Genomic DNA, 22199 nt, shown 5'->3' on the forward strand with positions numbered 1-22199 from the left:
GGACATGGGCATTGGCTCCTGCCATGCTCCGGCTCTGTTTCCAGCTGCCTCGGGGGCTGAGCAGGGCCTGGAGCTGGGCACCTGGCACAGCACCTCCCAGGCCTGGGAGGGTTTGTTTGAACCCTGGGCCACGCTTTCAGTAGTGACACTTTTTTTCCTCCATCTAGCGCACATACCTAACGCGTGGCTTTCGGAACCGTTAGAGATCCGAGGTGTGTGGAGAGCAAATGGGCTCTGCCATAATGAGGGTCTGAGCTGATTCCTTCAGCTGGGAGCCCTCTACCTGCGCAGGATGGGGGGTCACCGTGTGCTGTCCGCGTGCTGCAAAATTACATCTCCTTGTTTACAGTGCCCAAGCTCGCCCTGGCACGCTCCAGCTGCATCTGCAAGCAGATAATGAATGTCAAATCACACACAAAACCCCCATAATATATTTTTTTTTTACCCTTTATCTCCTGGTCCCACTCCCTCTGTATCCTCTGCCTCTGCCCCAGCTCCTGTCCTCTGGTAGGATGCAGCTCTCTGGCGCTTCTCCCTGTGCTCCTGTTGCTTCTTGCGTGTGGCTGGTGCATGCCTGGGGGGACAGTCCCCGCCACACTGCTGCTTTCCTTCCTCTTGGTGAGCCCAGCTTCCTCCCTGGAGAGTTTCCTTGCCTCTCTGCTGTTTTCTTTTTTTTTTAAGAGAAGAGAGCAAATGTATCCTCCATGGGATGTCTTTTCCTAGTGGTGCAAAAATGTTTTGGCTGAGCCACCCCTCTGCAGCCCCGTGTCTGGGCCAAACTCCTCCCTGCTAACGCAGCATCTCCCAGATGCCGGCAGCACGGTGGCTTCCTTCGGAGAGCCTTTATCCCTGCATCCCACCGCAGCCGTGTCTCCCTGCGGGTGGGCAAAGGTTCCTGGTGCTGGTGGGACAGGAGTGTGAATATAGCACCGGTGGGCTGTGTTGACATCTTCAATGAAGAATGAGTGAGACTTAGGGTTATTTTTGGCATTTGAACTGCTTCTGGGAGGGGGAGGTTGTGCAGAGCAGTGTCCCTGCAGTCTGCCTCCTCATTGTGTGGTGTTTCAGTGTCTTGCACTGTGTCCCCTTTGCTGGCTCTGCTTTGGGTGCCCTGTGCTGGTACGTGGACCTGCGGCTGGGTGCAGGGTGGGTCTGCACCGCGTCGCTGCTCCTTTCCAACCCCTTGCCTGCTCACTGCATCTCTCAGGGCTCACTTCATCTCCTCTGAATCTGTGCTGGTGAAGGTTTTGGCATGCTCATGCATTGCTTGGTCATGAGCAGAGCAAAGCTTTAAGTCAAATCCTCCATCTGGAGGACACTGGGGGGGGCAGAGAGCAAACACCCAGGTCTGGGAGCGCACGCCACGGACAGGAAAAGTGCAATATTCACGTCCATTGCTGTGTACTGACCCTGGCGTGGCCCCTTGGGGTTGGGTTTGGGTGCAGAAATGTCACCCTCGGCAGAGGAGGGCATGCTGTGAGGAGCAGGGGACATCTGATGCTTGCCCCCAGCTCTGTCAGTACCCCACAAGAAGGCTGGCCATGTTTTGGGTGACAGCTGTGTGACAGGCTCTGTCCCCAGCCCGGCACTGGGCATCAGTGGGTTTGCTGGCGGGGCACGTAGCATCCAATTCACTTTGCAACCAGTGGTGAAGACCTCATTTCCCAGGAGACTGGGATATCACAGCAGCATTAAACATTTTTGGCAATTCTTCACTTCTGCCGGGGTGCGCAGGGGGTGTACGGAGGTGGGGCCAGATGTGCTGGTGGGGCACGTGGTGTGAGGGGCTCTGCTGAGCCAGAAGGAGTTGACATAGGACCCAAGGGACACGAAAACTTGACACTTGTGTATCGTAGGCTGCTCTGTAACCAAGGAAATGTCTGTGTAAATATAGAAATGATTAATGTACATGTCTTGTGCCTATTGATATTGTCAGTGTACAGCGTGTGTAGCTGCCCAGCGGAAGAGCTGGTGCTGCACCCGAATCATGTATCTTTCTTTAATCAATAAATATGATCTATTTTTTACGTGAAAAGGCTCTGGGGTGTGAGATGGGGGTTTCTCTTCCACGAGGCAGGTGTAAAACTACCTGGCAGCGCCTGGGCCAGGCATGGAGCAGGTCTGGGGGTCTCCAAGGGGGACTCGGATGTGCCAGGCTGGATGGGGCAGCGGTGTGGCATTAACACCAGTGGGCTTGCTACAACTTTTGGGCCTCGTCTCTGGGGTTTTTTTCTTTTTTTTCTTTTTTTTTTGCAAAGTACAAGGGCTTGGGGAGGAGGGGGCATCCGTGGGAGAACAGGAGACCTGGAGCCCAGCAGGCAGCTGGGGTCAGACCCTGTGCTTTTCCCACCCCTGCAGCAGCATGGAAGACTTCCCTTTCTGCTGAGGGTTTCAAATAAAAGTCTGTCAGCTTTGCTGCTCTGAAAATCAGAATTTTTCTTCTGAATGCATTTGTACAAGTAGGTTGTGGGCAGAGCCTTTATGGGCTCGCTGGGCTTGGCTCTTCTCTCTGCCCCCCCCAAAGCTGCGCCTTGGCTTCTTGGCTGTATCCTGGGACCCCGCAGCCTGGTTTATGCTGAAAGTGGGGCTGCAGTTGAAAAAAGAGCCTGGCATGTGCCGATGGCGGCAGCGTGGTGGATGCCGAGCTGCTGCTGATCTGCCGGAGAGATCAAAGGAGCAGAAGCCAGCCCACGCTCAGAGATGGCTGGGTGCCACGTCAGCATCGCTGCAGCTTGGCTTATGCTCACGCTGCTGAATAATTCATGCCATTGTGGTGTGTCATTAGCGGGGCTGTTTGGGAAATCAGTGCTAAAAAAAGTTCATCTCTTGAAGCTGTGGCAGACACACAATCTTTAAAGTGTGCAGACTGATGGGGAGCGTGGGCCCTGGAGGGGAAACTGAGGCTACCTGAACCCCAGGGCGGGAGGAGCGGCTGAGCACAGGCAGCTCCTGGTGGTCAGGGTACTTCTGACCACGGAGAGTCACCATGGCCGGTTCCACAGCCATCCTTTCTTCAAAGGTCTGAGCGCTGCAGGGCTGCACCCATTCCATGAAATGGCTTTGCAAAGGCTGCCCCTTCCCAGGTGTCACTTAGCAAAGCATCATCTCTGTTGCTCTTGCCCTCCCTGCGCTGTGGCTGCCAGCCAAGGCACCCCCAGGGAGTTAAAAAGTCTAAAGGAAAATATCATCACTGTTACTTGTGCTGCTTCTGATGCTGGGAAGAATAATTTGGGTTCGCTTTATGGGAAAAAACAGTGCACATTGCTGAGAAACGTGTTGCTGAACAAGGGTGGGAAGCCAGCAGGGTGACAGCCTGCCCAGAGCCCTCGGAAACCTGCCCTGAGCCAGCAGCAGTGGTGGGTCTCCGCTGCGATACCACTCTGCCAGGGCTTGTGCCATTCCGCTCTGCTGAAAATGCTAGAGAGCGAAGGCAGAAATGGGGGTTTATGAGCAGGAAACAGGGGCAGAGCAGGTGAACCCCATCTTTTCCTTTGGCCAGAAGAAAATGCTCCCCCAGCAAGCCTGGGAGTGGCAACCTGCTCTTCACAGTGTCCCATCAGCGCACAGGGGATGAGCCTGCTGTGGGCACCTGGCTGCATTTAGAGTTTTATTAAAAATAGCCATCGGGATCTGCAAAGCTCACAAGTCCACCTCGGCAGAGGAAAGCCTGACTGGGGACCTGCACAAGTGCAGCCAAGCGCTCCCTCCCCTGGCTTTAATTTGGGATTAACCCCAGTTGTGGTGGGAGGTCTGGCCATGCCAGGCGATGCTTGTCCTGCAGCTGGCAGTTCAGGCAGGAGGGGGGCTATCCTGCTGTCCCCTTCTCAGCCTCTCTGTGTGACGAGCCCTCCTCGAGCCAGCAGGTAGGATGCTGTGGTACCCCTCGGGTGTTTTGGGGAGCGGGATGAGTCCCTGGCTTGGGACATGGAGCTGGTGGCAGGATTTGCAGCCCAAGGTGCTGGGGCAGCATAAATGTTGCGTGGTCAGAGTGGGGGCTTGGAGCAGTGTGGTGTGAGCTGTACTGGTGGGTTTCCCTTATCCTGCTGCTCGTGCTGCCCCTGCCCAGAGGCAGCCCTGGTCCTGGCCCCGGCAGAGATGTTGCTGTGCTCTGTTTGCAAAGTGCTTTAGGGTTGTAGGGCAATTGGGGCTGGCAGGGACCTTGGGAGGTCTCTCCTCCAACCTTCTCCAGCCTGAAGCAACTCTTGGCACTACAAAAAAAGCTCTTTTTAGTCTCACACCTGCCCCAGGATCTCTCCCTTGTTTCTCCATACAACCCACTGGCGTCTGAGCTTAGGAATTATGCGCCCAAATTTATGTGCAGGGATTGTGCTCTTTTAGGATGAAGGTGTTGAGATGGCTTTATGAAGTAGAACCAAACAGTTAAAATATTGGTCCTAATCCAGGCGGGGACTGATTTCTGCTGAGCAGAGCTGGGTCTTAAAGAAGGAGGCTGTATTCCCTTGCAAATCCAGGGATAACTCAGCTCCCAGGCCAGCTGGCTGTGGGGCTGGTTCCAGTTCGCATCTGGGCTGTCCAGTGAGAATGCCCCAGTGAGCGTGTCCCAAATACAACCCCTCTTCCCTGATTTTGGTCCTAGAAGGGCATGTGAATAGCAGGTTTTTTCCCATCTGCTGGTCTATGTGGGTGTCCCAAGTCTCCCTGTGTTTGTGCCCTTTCTTGTGTGCCCTCCCCCAGTTCAGCACTAAGGCACCCAGCAGTAGAGAGAAAGCCAAAAAGTTGAGGCTTGAGTGAGTAAGTCCTGGGGGAGTGGTTTTGTGGGATGGGGTTGGTGGGAAGTGTAACACTGATGATTTTGGGGATGGGGTGTGGTGGGTATTTAAGACTCAGAAATACCCCTTCACTGGTGCCTGGGAGTGCTGCTGTATGGACCGGTCCTTCTGAACCTCCCAGGCACAACCCTGTGTTCCTAGTGCTGCTGTAGCAAAAATGCAACGAGAGCATTTCAAGAAATTACTTCTGTTTTATTCTGGTCTGGGGAGAGTGAGCAAACAGGAGATTTCACATGTCTTTGCTCTTAGGAGCAACAAATGAGGAACAGGTGAACTGGGGCTGCATGAATTTACTGTGAAGCTGTCCCACCCCGTCGGCCATAGGTGCTTGGCTGCCACGGGGGGAGAATGTGGCTTCCCCCTTGGCTGGGAAGATGTCTGGGGAGTCTGAAGCAAACCTCTGTGTGCACCCACCTACTGCACCCAAACAGTGGTTCGGGGCTCCCAGATGATGCTCGGGTCCTTGTTGTGAGCAAAAAATTGCATGATGTCCCTTCCTGCCCCTGTGTGTTAGTGCTCTGAGGTGTCCCCACTTGTACCGCCTGTATTTCCTTTCAACTGCTGTATAACGCGCTTACAGACACACAGGATGAGCTGATACCCACCACCATGCTACTCCCTCGCTCCAGCATAGCATGCCGGCATCTTCCCAACAGGGCTGCTGAATAACTGAGTGGTGTTTTACTAGTATTTCTCCATTGCCATCTGGGCAATGGCACAACTGCTTGATGCTCGTGTGCAGCCAACATATATGCATCTCTGGGCAAAGTGTGGCAAGGGAAAGGTGAGAAGGTGCTCCGTCCCGCATGATTCTCTGAGGACCTTGGAAGAGGGGTCTTGCCCTTCCAGCTGCTGCCACCAGCTGAGCATGAGGCCTCGTGTTCTGTGGGGCAAGCAGAGTGCAATAGCAATGGGAAAGGACGGCAAAGAACGTTGGGCAGGTTATCTGGGGGTCAAAATACTTTGTTCCACCACTGCAAACAGGATTTTGTGCTTACAACCTCCCATTTCCTTGCAGTTGTGCTGCTGCTGCAGAAGAACAAACAGTACAGGATTAGGAGGGAGCTTTTCCAAACTGACACGTGGAGCTCTTTGCAGGCCAGCTGTGGGTCAGGCTCACCTGTGATGCCTGCCTTCCGCAGCTTCTTGTTCTTGAGGACGGAGGTGATGACCAAGCCGTCACCCGCGATGGTGACGATGAGTGTGAGGTGAGCAGGGTGAGCGCCCAGGCGGGGTAGGGTGGCGTGTCCCCCCGCCAGCCAGCTGAGAGGTTCCCCTTCCCCGCGCTCCCCTCCATGCCGGGGCCGTGCAGGGCTGGCAGCCGCTCCAGGCTGCCTTCCCCGGAGGAGGAGGAAGAGGAGCAGGGAGGAAACATCCCTCCAAGCCCGACCCCAAAGTTTGCAGCTCGTGGGGCTTGCCTGCTTCCTCCTTTCCCCTTCCAGAACCTCTCCTTTGCTCTAGGGCACCCTGTGGACCCCCCCGGGAGTGTTTTTGGGGCACTGCAGGGTGCAGGCAGAGACCCTCCCTGCCTGCATCCCAGCTACTGGGGTCCCAGGGCAATCCCTGGCTAGTCAAGCTCCGCCGCAGCCAGGAGGAGCTCAGCGTTTGCCCACGTCTGGGCTGGGGAGTTCATTTGCTCTGGGAGCATCTGCAAAAACAGTGCCCTTCATCCGTGGCATCAGGCCTTGCAAAGTGCCCTTCTGCCTCAGCATGGGGCTGGCCCTGAGGGGTCCCCTTCGGGGGTGCAGGTTGCAGAGTCGGGGGCTGCTGGAGCAGCAGCCTGCAGCTGGGGTCCCGCCTTTCCCCGGAGCAGGCTGATCTCCGGGCAGGGGACACTCAGGCACTGCCCCGGGCTGGGACGGTCCCCTCTCATCGGTCACTGTTGGGGTGACTTGGCCCATGCAGCACTTTTCCCCCTGCCGATGTTGGCCCTTGGAGGCACTGCTCCCCCAGTCCTCCCTCTGCCATCTCCATGGTGATGGCTAATGACATCACTGACACTCAAAGCATTGCTGGGCTTTAGTGATGTCATCAGGTGTTGCTGGGGAAACTCTGAGATGGATCGTGCCCTCCAGCTGACGGCGAGCTCTTCCAGAGGAGGCTGCCCGGCATGTGCAGGGGAGTGACAGCAGTGACGAGCCTGCAGTTTTTAGTGAAAAAAGAATTGCCAAAGTGCATGAGAGCTTTGAGAGGTAAAACAGGGAGTGCTTTGGGGGGCTGTGGGGTGGGTGCTGGAGGAGCGGCAAGCAGCCCTGATGCCCTGGGGATGCTTGGGCAGGGGAGTGGGGCTGCAGGTGGGGTCTACAGGTGCTGGGGCTGGCTGCTGTGTCCCACAGAGCCCGTGCTGGGCGTTTTGGGGACCTCTCTGCAGATATGCTTGAGTCAGGTGTGTTTTCCAGGTTAACTGGGTGATAGTCATCTCCCTAAGTGCTGTGGCTTTACTTTTGGAAGTGAGATGAATTTCTGTTTTCCCAAGTGTGTTTGGTTGGGGATGAGAATCAAGGTAGGGCTTCGATTTGGGTCCTTTCAACCCCTTTGCTCCTGAGCTAACAGATATGGGAGGCTCGTGCCTTCCTGAAGCGAGGCAGGCTACCGTGGGTCTGCCTCCTTCCTCTGGCCATTATAGGATCCTCAAAGATGCGTTGAACTTGTTGTCTTGGTACTCTTCTGAAGGCTCAAGAGGCTAGGGGTGCTGGTGTCCAAAATAAGCTTTTATTCCCTGGGCTGCCCTTGGCTGGAGCTCGGCAGGGATGTCCTATTTACAAGGGAATCCCTGAGTTATCGAATAAAATCATAATAGTAAAAAAATCCAAACTCTTTTAATACTTTCCAAAAATCAACAACAAAAAAGTTACATCAAACGACCAACCAAAGAAAATCTCTCATGAAGAAACGATACATTTCCAAGCACGAGGACATACAGGCAAACCCACGCTCAAAAGCCTCGGTGCCCTGTCTCGGGTAGGAGATACCAAGCGGTGCTGGCCAGTCTTTCTGGGATACACCGGGGAGCCCCAGCTGGGTGGCAGGACCGTGTACCGCTGTGTTCAACATGGGACCATGACAGCCGCAGGGACACGTCTGTGCTTGCATCCTCGGGGCAGGCTCCCCCTTACTCCTGCGTGTGCAGCCCAACTGGGCAGGGGTCTTGCTTCGCTGCTAGCTGCACTGATTTGAGTCTGTGGGTGGTTGCTGGTGCAACGAAGCTTGTTGCTTGTTTTTTCTACAGAAATTAACTCTTTTTTTTTTTTTTTCTTGGACTTCTGTTGGCCAAGTGAGGGATGTGCTGATGGGACCAGCTGCATTCCCTCATCTCTCTCCCTGTGTCAGGGAGCAGACGTGGAAGAGGGTTTGCACCAGCTGATCCCATTCCACTGGGCAAACTGTTGGCTCAATGCAAGCCCTCGGAGCCAGAGCTGGGCGCAGGGAGCCTCTGCTATTCCACCTGGGGCACTCCCAGGCTGTGCATCACTAGTCCTTTTGCACCTTCTCCACCACAACTGCTGCCATGCCAGCAGTGCTTGCCCTCCTCCTCCTCCTCCTCATCCCTGTGGCAAGGGAGCCCAGGGTGGGAGGAGGTGGCACGCTTTGGTCCTGCGCGGTGTTGGAGGAAGTCCCCTTGGCAAGGAGGCAGGTTAGTCATTGGCATCTGAGGAGCATCCTCCGTGTCCCGGCAGTGGCTGGAGTATTTCCCCTCCGTTTGCAGCACGAGCGCTGTGGAGGGCAGCGGGGGGAAAGATCCAGCCAAATTACAACCCAGCCGTGCAGGGGGAGATGCCGCAAGCTGGGGGGGGACACACACATAAGCCTCCCTTCAGTGGCACGTGCCAGCCCCCTGCACACTGTTCTGCGTGGATATGCACTTCTCATCTTGAGGACGAGCCCCCTGTTAAAACATCACCTCCTCGCAGCTCCCGTAGTCGCTCTCCACCATGTCGGAGCCCTCGTAGTTGGGGGGTGGAAGGGGCTGGGCTCGGATGCTGGGCTGGTGGCCCACCTCGCAGTCCGCGTAGGAGGGCTGGGCCACGCTCAGGCGCATGCTCACCCGCTTGTAGCCGGGGTCGGGCTGGTACGGGATGCCCTCGCCCTGCACCAGCTGGGCTGGGTAGTAGCTGATGGCCGTATATTCGTTCTGGCACTGGGAGGCTCCCGTGTCTACGGGGCTGAGTGGCAAGAAGTCCTCCAGGTTCTGGTTGCTGTAGCGGGGCGGGATGGGGGCCCGCTTATTGCTCTGGTCCAGTGGGAAGGGAAAGCCCCCGTAAAGAGCGACCGGTTCCGTGTCCGCTGGCGGAGGGGGCGGTGGGGGGAGAGGAGGGTGGGAGGAGGACGCAGGGGGGCCTTGAATGATCTCGTAGTGGGAATATTCCTGGACATCTGATGACAGGTACCGCGGGGGCCAGTAGGTTGTTTCTGCTGGGTAGACTGGAATAAAAGAGTTGTGTTAGCTGCAGTTCGAGCTGTTGTTTTCCCCCTTTTGCCCTCCCGCTAATTCCTTCTGTAGACTCTGAGCCTGCAGGAGATGTGGCAGACCAGGGAAGAGAGGAGATGTGAGGACAGGGGAGTGGTAGTTGCTGCTTTGGGAATTGAGGGCACCTGAGGGCACCCCTGGCTGTGCCATGGCACTGTTCCCAGCAGCACATCCCCTGCTCTAGCATCCAAAAGACACACTTCATCACGCCATCTGGATGCAAGAAGCTTGCATAATGAAGGGACGGGGCAGAGCAATTGATCCGCTGGATCTCTCTCTTTCCCTGTATTTACTCTGGTGAAGTCTCGTCTAACAGCATCATTTGGCGATGAACTCCTGCACGGGGAGAAAGCAGTAACCTTGCTGTCCGGAGCCATGCAAGGTGTTTCCCTGAGGGTGTGATCCCTCTGCCTAGGAGCATTCATGCAAATGCCTACACTAAAACTCACGCTGACTTTTAGGTTCTTAATTTTTTTCCCCTTAGCTTCATTATTCTCTTTTATGGGGTCTTTTAAGCTAGCATATGTGGGAATCCAGGCTATGCATTAATGGTTTCCCTGTTGATTGTGTACGAGACCGAGCAGGTTAAAGCTGAAAACTGGGATGTACTGGTAAGCAGGGAGGGAAAAGCCAATGAAGGACTTAGAGCAGGGCTTATGCAGCATTTGCCCGTGCTTTGCTTGTCTTTAACCAATGCCGTTGGTCCCTCCTGTTTGCAAACCTTCAATGCATTTCACAGGGGGAAGAGGGATGTGTAAGAGCAAGAAAAAGCTGTGGCTACTGACCCATCTCCTCCCTGGCCCAGGTGCACTTGATGAAGGACTCGTTGTCAGAGTTGGAGGGGGGTGCAGCGGGGGGCAGGTTGGGTGCCACGCTGCACACAATGGTGCCCCGATGCTTTGGGGCGTTGGTCGAGTTGAAGGTGACAAACTCAGGGGTGCTGGTGGGTTTGCGCTGCTCCGGCGTGGCCCGGTCCAGGTTGTTGTGTGCTGTATCGCTGAGGATGTTGAGCTCAATGGGTGGCACAGCTTGGGTGCCCACACCCACGCTCTTGGAGAACTCGCTCTTGGAGAGCAGGTCGGGGTCCTCCCGGGCCACGGGCTTGTGTGCCTTGGCCCGGTGGCGGTAGTGCTTGCGGATGAGCACGAAGGCTGCGGTGAGGATGGCCACCCCCAGCACGCCGGCTACGATCTCCGCGATCTCCTCGGGGCCCACCGCCCACTGCGTGGGCACGATGGCGGGGGTGATGATGGGCTGTGTGCAGTAGTTCCCCTGGTAATCTGATGGGCAAATGCAATGGATGGAGCCCTGGTTGCTCACGCAGCGCCCTGCGTTTCGGCATGGGTTGTCTTGGCACTCCTCGGCCAGCTTCTCGCACCTGCGGTGGGGACAGGATGGAGACAACCACCGTTAGCCTGGGGATGAAGCTAAAACTGCATAATCCTATTCAGGGCTCTGACTTACGCCAGCCAAGGATGCTGCATCCTGGTCTGCTTTCCCTCTCTTGCTAGACTTGTGCTACATGCCTCTCCTGGCAGAGGACCATGATCCTGGAGTATAAAATGACGCTTTTCAGGAGACAGTGTTTCACAGGATGCTCCTATTTTTCAGTCATATGCAGCAAATTAAAATGGGGGGCTTCCTGCCTCAGAGGAGTATTTGGAGTTTCTAGGGCTAATACTGCATAGTCAGATGCTCCCATCCTGTTACATTAGGGAGCCCAGGGTCAGTCTAAGATGTGTTAACCTCTTCTGAAATCTTACATGTCCTCCAGGCTCTGTGGAGTCTCAGGGTGATCTGGGGATGTCTGCAGGTTGCAGCAAACATTTGGGGAACACCTAGCCTGAAAACTGGTGAATGGGCATCCTTGTTGGAGAGGCTTTTTTGGCATTTTATGGAGCTTCTGCAGAACTGAGACTGAATTTCTGATACTCTGTCCTGCTCCACCCCATGCAAGCTAAACAGTCCCCAACAGCACAGGGGACCTTTCCTTCCAATACTAATGATCTCCCCATGGTAGGGGGAATATGCAATGCCTTGTTGGCTTTCCTTCCTTTTTTTTTTTTTTTTTTCTTGTTACTGAACAAACTCTGTGAGGTTTGGGGTCCTCTTGTTTCTTAGTGTTTTAGGATGTGTGAGCTGGTGTGTGCAACATGCACCCACAGGCTCCGGCTGGACGACCGGTGATTTCAGATATTACACTGCCACCTAATGCTCAACTACATATTTTTATTCCAAGAATTGCACGAATAATTTCTGTCTTTGCATTGATTCAAAGGACCAGTGTTCATCCTGGCTAAATGACTAAGGCAGAAGGATGGACTGGAGGTGATGCTGTTTGAGCCTGTGCTGGGCATCTCTCACCAGGCTGGGCTGGAGGCAGGGAGGTGGGCTGGGGGAGTGCATGGCTGTGCTGGGTAATGCTGAGCAGTGGAACAGGCTCTGGGCCTGGGTTAATTCTCTAGCTGCAGATATTTGGCAAGCGTGTGCTACATTTCATATAGGGGAAGTGTATCCAAGCTGTAACACTGATGGTGAGAACTTCAAAGTGATATGAGCCATAGGGTTTGGGGCCAAAGCCAAACACTCTAACACCTCCTGATAATGGGGATCCGTAAGCTATCTGACAGGAGAGGGGGAATGGCATCCTGCACTTGCTTTTCAGCAGAGCCCACTATCCTGAGCTGCGCTTTGAATTGGATGAATCGTGGCTGTGACCTGGGACAGAAATTCCCCCTGGGTGAGCCCTGCAGAGCTGGTCCTGGGCAGAAACAGCCCCTGTAGCACCCAGGGTGGGTGTCCCAGCTACTAAGGGAGGGTGCAGCTTGCAACTTTGCTAGCCCGCCTCCCCCCAGCCTCAGGGCATGCTCCTGCCACCCAGAGCAGTGCCTGCCCACACCTTGCTCCCAGGCAGCCCTGGCCTCGAGGAGGGTGATGCCACCATCGCAGCGGAGCTCAGAACACGCCGTGGGGAGGAGCAGTGTGTGGGGAGAGACTCTCCCTTCGCCAGGAGAGGCTTTGAACCTGCACCAAGCATAGCATCTGCAGGCATTCAAAGCATCTGTGAGGATAGGAGATTTTATTTTTTTTTCCTCCTGCTCAGAGGAGATGGGCACAGAGGGGCAACGACCACATGATGGCAGAGCTATTTATGCCCCAGTCTGGTCAGCTCTGCCTTCGGACGCTTCCCTGCTGCAATGCTCAGGTACATTCAATGTGCACTTAAATCCAGCGCGCCTGGTGAGCTCCAGAAATGTGCAATGCTCATTGGCAGACGTCATGTTTTCAGCCCACCATGGGAGATCACCTGTCCCAAAGCTTGCCCAGACCTTACCTTTCGCCCAGGTACCAGTCAGGGCAGTGGCAGGAGTAGCCAGTGGCGGAAAGGGTGCAGGTTCCCCCATGCAGGCAGGGCTTGGACTCACAGGGACTGTCCCCTAGTTCACAGTGCTCGCCAGAAAACAGCCCGGGGCAGATGCAGGTGTAACCTGGAGAGGGTGAGACAGTGCCATGAAGAGACTGTATCCATGTGGAAGAACTAGCAAGAGCAGGGAGGAGCCGTGCCTGGTGTGGATGGCACCCACAGAGGGCTCAATCCAGCTACCTAAGCATAGGTACTTGCTGCCGCAGGAGGTGCTGTGGGGCACCCAAGCCATTTACGGAGGGCTGGTGGGTACGTTACAGGACCTGGAGCAGTTGCTGGAGGCTGTCTGGCTACTCTGCGGCAATGCAATGGCACTAGAGAGCTATTTAAGCAACAAGTCAAGCCTGTCCTCTCCTGATGCAGACGCTCTCCTGCCAGGGATGTATTCAGGGCACAGCTTTATTGCATGGAGAAGCTGGGGGACAAATTCAGGTTAAAAGAAGGGGAGCCTGGCTGGCTGATTCACAGTTTCTGACTCTGCTAAATGCAGTTCTCTGTAACTTATTGTTCTCTGAAGTCTTTGGTTCTGCGAGTTCTTGTGGTATGAAGTGCCTGTCTCAACATGTTGGGTTTCTCTTGCCTACAGGAGGTGTCTGGTCGCAGCCAGAGAGAAACCCGGGGACTTGGAGGGGGCTGCTGCTGTTTGAGTTTTTGGCTGCTGTTTAGTGTAGCCCTAAGCATGGGAATGTCCCTGGCTGTGCTGAGCTCCTGCTAGTCACTCGGCTGGTGGTGCTGTTCGGGAAGCTCAGAATTTCCACCTCGCAGCATGCTTGAAAAGTCTTTGCTACTCGTCCACAAGCTAAACTTCCCTGCTTTAGAGCACAAACTGAACAAATGCAGACCTGTTTCCACATGTGTGCTAGTGGTTGTACAACAGGGACGTGCTGATGCTTGTGCAGCAGGTGCTGGACATTGCCTGTAGGGCTACATGTGCCCAAACACACGTGTTCCTGGATGTGGGGGTTCACGTGTGTTTGCACCTGTGGTCCTGAGCGCTGTGGCTGATGTGGTGGCTGGTCTGGCTTTGACCCTTTCTGCACAGATGAGTTCTCACGCGGCCACGTGGCTTACCCGGGCTCGCTTGCACAGACGTGTCTTTGCCTGTGCATGCAATCCCACGCCTGAGATCCCTGGGCAGAGTTTTGCATAAACTTGCGCTGCATGCTCGTGGTCTCCAGGAGCGAGCCCACAACGCTCAAGAAAGCCAAGCACCGAGGATAGCCTCACAAACTAAACGACCCTTGAGCAACCCCTTCCCTGCAGTCGTGTACTGCATGTTTCTGCCTAGGGCCATGCCTCACAGGCTCTTTCCTGGGCAGTTGGGCCATTTGCATGAGAAGCTGATCACCTTGGAAGGAAACTATGGGAAGGGCACTGGATGACTATTGGATTATTAACGAAGGAGTGATTTTCCTCCTCCCATTGTATGCTTTCTGCAAAGCAAGCAGGTGATGCCTTGACTTAGAGCAGAGATGAGTTTTCACCTCATGGGCTTTGAGCCCCTTCCAGCCCAGCCAGAGGGGTTTTCTGTGCGGAGGATCTCAAGAGTAAGGCTGAGGTGCGAGTGCCAGCCAGGCTAACTGTTCAGTTTAGATGCACCTCATGTCAAACAAGTTCACCTGAACCAGGCAGCTGCTGAGTCGACAGGGCTGGGAATCTTGTTCCCAGAGGCTGCGGGCAGGGCAGGAGGAGGTGTGCTCCCTCCTCCATCCTCGCTTGCTCGCCGGGCAGGGTGTGGGCTTTGGCAATGGCCCCAAAGAGCACAGAGCTGTGGTAGGAGCTCCTGCCCCACGCAGCAGCCTGGAAAGCACCCCTCTGCTCCAAGAAAGTGCCAAAGCGCAGATGGTATCTGTCTCAATAGACAGGGCGTTATGGGGCGCAGCCCCACTGTGCTGGAAGCTGGGACGCGGGTGGAGGGCAGTGACACAAGGGTGGACATGGCTGGGAGCGGTTTCTCCCCCTGAGGCCACTGCAAACTAGCCCTGTCCCTGTGACACAGCTTGCTGCGGGGAGACCCTCTGATGGAAGGAACAGGGCAGGGGTGAGACTGTCTTGGGAAAAGCCTGGTATCAAACCTTGGTTGAACATGTGCACCCCGCGTTAGCCTGAGATTCTTGGATTTGAGCTTACGGTTTTCCCATATCCCTTCCCATAGCCCCGGGGAGTCACTGACTGCAGTGGGAATAGACTAAGATCTTGGCTTGTTTCTGCCCAGATACCATCGCTGCATGATCCCATCTTGCCCGATTCCAGCCTCACTAATGGCTCCTTAAGCAAAGAGGATGTAGAGGGGTGCGTGGAATTTCTATTTGCATTTGAGTGTTTGGCAACACTGCGCTCTCCTAGGTCATGCACGTTCCTTAGAAACACCCTCCTGCCCTCTGGGCCATGGTCCGCTGATGAGAGCCAGCATGATGATCTCACACCCCCCAGCTGCTGCTGCACTGAGTCAGCTATCACTTGAGGTCCCCCAGGACAGGGGACCTCTGATTCTCCTCTGGAGCAGACCCTCGCATAGCGATGAATGAAGAGGTTGCATCTTTCCCTCCCCTCATTACTTATTGCTCTGCATGGGATATTCACGTACCTCCTCCATGAGTTTCAGAGCACATCCCGTTGTTGAGGCATGGGTTGCTGCTGCAGGCACCGGTGGGGGAGCAACACTGCTTTATTCCCACCTCCTCCATGACTTCCTTTGATTGCCCTTTCCCAGGCAGGAGAACCACTTCTCTGCCGTTGATTGCAACCACGTCCAGGCAGCCCCTGAACCCCCGTGTGACTCTCTGGAACTGGAGTGGCTGCCGGAGGCCCCCAAAAAGTAAGTCTCGTCTGCCCTGGGAGATCCTACAGGTCGCTGGCAGCTGGAGAGAGGCATTTCCCAGCCCATCGATGAGGAGGCGGACAGATGTGTTCTTCACCTCCAGGAAGACTGAGTGCCATTCACCATCGCTCACAAAACGTGAGAAGGAGAGGTTCCCGGTGTAGTTCCCCCGGCAGCTGTACCCAAGTTGAGGCACTCCATTAACCATCTGCAAAACATGTCCCAGAAGTCATGGTTAGCTGTGATACAGGTGGCTGCTGTTCATGGAGCCTTTCAACACCTCTCCTGCTGCTTGTTCCCCTCTCTCCCTGCCTGAGCATCGAGAGTCAAGATGAATCCCAAGTTTCAGACTCCAAGAATTACCAGCTAGGCAAATGCAGTCCCTTTCACCCATATTAAGCTTTGCATGGATCAATTAAAGCCTGTTTAAGTGCCTGCAACCTCCTTTATTTTCCAAAACACCATCATCTCTCACACAACGTCACCTGTGGTCCTTCCCTGCAACCTTTGATCAGTGCGCAGGGAGGGAAGCTCATCTTTCCATGTAACAGGGTGCAGAGCCATGTGTTCGTGCTCCTGCAGCTGCTCACCCCTTCTCCCCCCTTCCTGAGCCTAATCAGAGCCCTGGTATTCAGACTATCCGTAACTCCATCACCAGTCACAGGTGGACTCTTGTTCTGGGCCACGTGGCATTTATTCTGTTCTCACTGTCTCGTTAGTGGTGAGGAAGGCACTGAACAGTTCCCCCTTTGGCATGGGTGAGGGTGCTGAAAGGACCTCAATGAGGAGGAGCACTGGCAGCTTTCTCTGGAGGAGGCAAGGAGGGGTTGGGGGGCAGAGAAAGGAATTACTGTTGTACTCAGCTCTTAACCAGCATGCTGGAAAGCCAGGCCAAAGCTGCTGATAGGTGTTGCAATCCGATCCTTGATCTCCAGCAGATGGGAGGGAGACAAGATACCGAGCTTCTAAAAGTGAACCACACCAGTATCTTCTGTATTAAACTAGGATATCAGAAATTCCTATCTGTGGCCCAAGATTCATCTTTAAAACTCATGGGGAGGAAGGAGAAAGGAAAGGTTAGCTGTGTTGTTTCAGGGTGAAGTCAGGGGTAAACCTCTCTTTCACCTTTTTCTCCCCAGTGCTTTGTTGATAAAACCTCTCTCTCATAGAAGCCAAGAGCCTATGGAGAAGGAGAAAAGAGATGGAATGAAACATTCATGGAAAACCTGCAGAGCTTGCTATGTAACATCGAGCAATTCATGCCAGGCAAGAGAGATCTCCATGGGAGTATTAGAGACAGCGAGGTGTGGTGATGCTTTGAAGAGGCTAGGAGTCTTTATGGGCTACACTGAACTCTAGAGGAACCTACATATGATATGATGGGGCTACTCTGGAGGAGTCAAAAAGCAGAGCAGGACAACAGTTAACTCTTAGAGAAGTCCATGGTATAAATAAGTCCCAGTGGGAGGAGAGAGCAACTGCTGAAGGAAGAACTAGATGCAGCTGGCACATGCCATGGAAGGGCCTCAGGGCAACATGTGTGTAAATCTCTTTGCACAATTGGCAAGTGCACCAGAGAACTTTGTCACTTCACTTTATCTGGAGAAACATGATTTCACTTCAGATGGGTGTGTAGATTTGGCTTATCAATTTCTGGGGCTGGGAGACAGCTGAGAACTCAATTCCCTGGAGCAAGAACTGACAGACTGCCAAGTCTTTTCCAGCTTGCCTGGTTTGCCATCCTCTTGCTGCATCCTATTTCTGAACATCAGGAGAGCTTAGTGATTGGAAGGGTGATGATATGCATGCCCTTGGGAGAACTCATCCTCTTCACCAAATCTACAAACCATCAATTATGATTCTTTCAAAGCTTTAGCTCATGCCTAGAGTACTGCAGTCCACAAAGCTTAAAATCTTGAGGGATTTCTTCATTTTTTTTAAGGCCAGATGGTCTAGAAAAGGTTTGATCCCTGAGATATTGTTAACAAAGTAAGTCAGGGAAAAAATTATTCACAGGCAACTTTATGGTGGGGGCTTTATGAATGTTTCTTATTGAAAAGCTTGTGGAGACATCTGTGTACAGCAGATCATGGGCACACTGAACTCCATCAAAAATGAGTCTTTTCTCCCTTGACTATATGTTGGGCCTGGCTCAGTAGAGCTTCCTGCCATCTCATCCTTTCTGAGCACCATCCTGAGTGCTGGACTCCTTCTGCTGAACTACTTGGAGACTCTCCTTCCCAGACACATGGCAGAAAACTAGAGACCCTTCTTGAGAAGCTAAGTTTTTCTCATCAGCCCTTTACAACACAACTTAAAGTCACTCTTGGAGATGGGTACAGGATATATGGATGAGGTTTCTCTGCTCTTGCTCTTAAGGAGCGATGGCTGTTGTCAGCAGGAGCTTGCAATATGGGCAGGTCACTGGGCGTTGGCTGCTGTACAGCTCCCTGTCTGTGTGGGTCTTTTATAACAGTGGAAAGAAAAGTATTTCAAAATAGGAAGATGGGGTTGTGAAACCATGAGAAGAGATGAGGGAATTCAGGGACAGGATGAACACTTCCAGATAGGTTACAGCGTGCAGATCTCAACGTGATTAGTCTCAGGGACAAATCTCTGTAAGCTGGTAAGTATGTCCTATGATCTTGGTCTCCAGTTAGGCTGATTTTAATTGATGAGGAATATTCAAACCCCCTAATCTTTAGTCATCTGCTGCTTTCCTCCTGTTGCCAAAGTGGAAGAGGGAGATGATCTTTGCATGCTGAGTCAATTCCATGTGCAGCCAGAGGAGGAGAGTGATCAGACTGAAATGTTCCTGGCTCTGCAGGTGTCTTAAACAGTGAAACCACCCAAAGAAAGTTGTTGAAAAGAATGGGGGGGTGTGTTGAGAAATAGCATTTAAGACTCCTGTTTTTTCTGTTCTCTCATTACTGTAAAGGACCTTTAATTTGAGGTCCGTTTGATTAGATGCAGGCTCTGTGGTGCAGGTAAAGGCTGGTGATATCATTCCCATTCTCAGAGCTCATCTGTGCCCTCCTCATCTCAACCCTGGTACCCCAAACCTCTAGCTCAATGCAGCTGCCTCCTCTTGGTGGCCATAGGATTGAGCCATAATGTGTTCTGACAAACGGTTTGTGTGCTTAGTGGGAGTCTGACTCAACTCGTAAAGTCTGGGGGGAAGTTTGCCCTTTGCTACAATAGAAGCAGACTGGTCTAGGGAAAATTCCACCTGCTAAACTCTTTGCTCTGAGAGGTGTGGTATAAGAGAGAGATGGAGAAGCAAGCTGTAAGGAAAAAAGATAATGTAGATCTATGATATGGGGGTATGCTGCCTTCACGCCAGAGACTAGCACGTGCATTTGCAGATGTAAAAAATGATTCACTAGTTGTGGTTGCAGCAACTGCCAAACTGTGCTTGGCTCTCACTTGGTCTTCCCATGTCTTATATTTTATCTGGATGAATTACTAAGGTACATATTATTGCATCTTCTTTCTGTGATTCCTTTCCCCAAAACAATAAGTCTTTTTTACGCTGGAAAGAAATCCCTGTGCATTGCAATACATACCTCCAAAGTGGCATGGTCAGTTCCATTAGCGTAGAACACGACAGCATGCAGCTGGTGAGTCTTCAGGCGAAAGTGCATGTGCCAGGACCCGATCTGTGAGTGCTGGTACCAAATGTAGCTGTGGCCCCCAAACCTCACAGCCGTTCCTGGAAGGAGAATGAGGGAAAGGTCTCATCTTTGTCCCACTTTGAGACTATGGACTGTATCAGTCCTTGCCTCTTTTCCCAGCCTGATGCCATAACCCATGTACAGCTGTACTGCATCTCCCACCGGTCCCATTTGGAGCTCTCATTATTTCTTCTATGTAATCAACTGTAAAACAATCCTGCAATAGCCACCTGGCTATGTCTATCCTATAGCACCTTCAAGGTGCCCTCAGCATTGTCTACAATACCTATTTCCTCACCCTTAGTAAGTCTTTATGTTATTCTGTGGTATCCCCCTACCATTCCTGCCCAAGTGATGCCAACCTCTGTCCCTGCACCCTCCATTTATTTCTTGAAGTATTCTAGAGTGATTAAAACAGACATGTTTTTTTTGCCTTTCCTCACATTTATCAGTTAGTCTGTATTTTGCTGACTCTAGGATCAACACATGAGCTTAAAGATCAACATTCTGATCACTGAGCTTCGTTACCTGCTAGGTATGAGTGAGTCTTCCCAATGAGGTGGATAGATGTTGCTGCTATTTAATGAAATACTACAGGAGATTAATTAAAAAAAAAAAAAGACTAAGTGAAACTTTCAAGCTCTAAGAGTTTAGATTTGGCTTTGAAATTGCAGGCAGAATTGTTGGTCGTTGGGACAACCTAATTCCATGGGAAGTCCAGGTGCTTTACAATGTACTGAAGGAAAACAAAATATTGCCCAGGTTTATAGCATGGGACACTACCAGAAAGGATTGCTCACCATTGCAAGAACAGATTTGCTCCAAGGTGTGCCGTGGGGTGAGGACACTGAGTCGGGCAGTACTGTAAGTAGACATCATGCCTGGATCCAGCTGAATGGTTTCCTTGCAGACTCGGTGGGCGCAATCTGGCCCATGACATGGCACATGAATTGTCTTCTTCATCCGGAGGCCAACGAGTTGGTCCATCTCCCCAGCTGACACAGTGATCTTATTTGCGAGGACCCGAGGTTCATACAAGGAGCCATGTGGCTCTCCAACAGCCAAGAGCAGGTCCACTCCATCAGAGGTAGCTGCAGGCTGTAAGCTGGCCATGTGGATGTTTTGGCGCCGGGTGACAAGGATGTTTCCCAGAAATCTCTGCAAGTTGCGCCAGTGGTCTCCCACAAACTCCTCAGGGGAGATGTGGCGGAAGTGTAGCACCACTGCCTTGTCCAAGGCCTCCTGCGTGAAGCACCACACGTGGATGTTGACACTGGTGGTGGCTGTGAATGTACCATCACTGACTGTCACATTCAGAAGATAGTGGCCATGGGGAAGCTTGTCCCCAGCAATGATCTTCCCATCCGCAGGCCCAATGGAGAAGAGTCCCTCCTGGGGCACTTCTGCCACCAAAGTGTACACCAGCGTGTCATGGGGGTCTCGGTCCGTGGCATGGATCTTGCCTAGAACGCCACCTCGGAAGGCTTTCTCGTTGGTGGTGATGAATATTTCCAGGGGAAGGGCTGAAGGGGCATACTGGCTCTGCTCAGTCACTTGGATATTTATAAATGCAGATGAGGACAGGGGAGGGATACCACTGTCAGAGACCTGTCGAGGAAAACAGAAGGATCCGTTATAGCCACATGCTGACTTACTGTCACCTCACCTGACTGGATGGGCTGATAAGGTCTTGCGAAGGAGAGTGCCTTGCAGGTAGCAATGGGTGGAAGCTGTCAGGCAGCGGGTTGGGAATGAAGAAGGAATGGGAAAAATTGGCAGCGGTGTTGGACCTCTGCCTGGAGCTGGCCCTAGGGAAACGGCAGCATGGAGACCGATTGAGACCTTCTGTTAGCAGTGGGGTTGCGCTCATTTCCATTTAAGCTCATCAGTAGCTGAGTCACACCTGAGTGGCTCTGATTTCTTGAGGATTAATTATCTTTAGTGATGCTGCCAATCTTTGGGATTCCATGCGTAACTGAGTGTACAAAAATATAAAGTAGTTACGCACGTCAACACATTTGCTCACCTTCTGGACTATTTAAGTCTGTGTCCCACCTCTGACAATGTCTGTCTAGCATGAGTCAAGGAACCTCAAAATAGAAAAATGCGAACAAACAGATTATAGGATAAGTTTCTCCCTAATCTTAGGCAGTTAGTGGTTGAGGTTTATAACATAATAATACCTAGCTTTTAGAACAACTGCTATTACTGAAGAAGTATGTACTTTACATGTTATTATCCTTTTGTTTGTAATGGACTATCCTTACTGATAACATGGAAAAAATAATTAATTCATTCTGCAACAATAGAAATCCTCTTTGAAGAGGAACTTAAACCACTTCTTAAATGACAAGGATAATTGGAGAAAGTTTGTAGGACCAGATCCAGGTCTCGCTTTAAACTGGAAGTCACTAGAATGATGTTGGGAAAAGCATCTGCCTAAGGAAACTGCTGACAGAGTATTTCTCAAGATCATATTATCTGATTTTATCAATGTAGAAGCTGGCCCCAGCTTCTTGTGGGCAGACTGTGTGGAGAAATGAGCTCTGGAGCTGGCTCCAAGCTGCACTATTTGTGCCTGGATTGGATTTCTCCAAAGCCAGAGATGTTTCCATCCAGCTGTGCCATCCTAATCTCATTTTGTTACTACTAAATCTGCCTGGGGAATTCAGATACCAGGACAGTAAGGCAGGCTCTACCTGGACTTGTAATAGGTACTGTTCTTTTGTTCTTCTGTTCAGGACGGATGATGTCACCAGCAGACCATTTTGGGTGACATCAAAAGCCTTCCCATCGTTGCCCTGGGTGATCTGGAATGAATACGGCGGTCCATTTTCTGGGGAGTCTCTGTCACTCATAATCAGCTCCAGGATGCTTGTACCCACGGGAGCGTTCTCCTGGAATGGGGAAAGATGCCAGTGGAGAAAGGCAAGCAAAGAGAAAAGGCCCAGGGGAACCCACAGTGCCCCTAGAGCTGCTGGACCAGGAACGGGGAAACAAATCCCACACCCCACGTGCATCT

The 22199-nt window shown here is 52.6% G+C and overlaps 1 protein-coding gene across 1 annotated transcript in view; it reads right to left on the bottom strand.

The window, feature by feature from the left end:
• Nucleotides 1–8679: 8679 nt before the first annotated feature.
• Nucleotides 8680–22199, bottom strand: part of FAT2 (FAT atypical cadherin 2) — a 46261-nt gene continuing 32741 nt past the window's right edge. Inside the window, exons 17-23 of the mRNA XM_059825385.1 lie at nucleotides 21877–22074; nucleotides 19978–20785; nucleotides 19070–19215; nucleotides 15270–15711; nucleotides 12593–12746; nucleotides 10044–10636; nucleotides 8680–9212 (exon numbers count right to left, since the gene is read on the bottom strand). Coding sequence (XP_059681368.1) covers nucleotides 8680–9212; nucleotides 10044–10636; nucleotides 12593–12746; nucleotides 15270–15711; nucleotides 19070–19215; nucleotides 19978–20785; nucleotides 21877–22074 — 2874 coding nt within the window. The remainder of the gene's footprint in view (nucleotides 9213–10043; nucleotides 10637–12592; nucleotides 12747–15269; nucleotides 15712–19069; nucleotides 19216–19977; nucleotides 20786–21876; nucleotides 22075–22199) is intronic.

Source organism: Gavia stellata, chromosome 16 (assembly GCF_030936135.1).
Source record: "Gavia stellata isolate bGavSte3 chromosome 16, bGavSte3.hap2, whole genome shotgun sequence".
Lineage (NCBI taxonomy): Eukaryota > Metazoa > Chordata > Aves > Gaviiformes > Gaviidae > Gavia > Gavia stellata.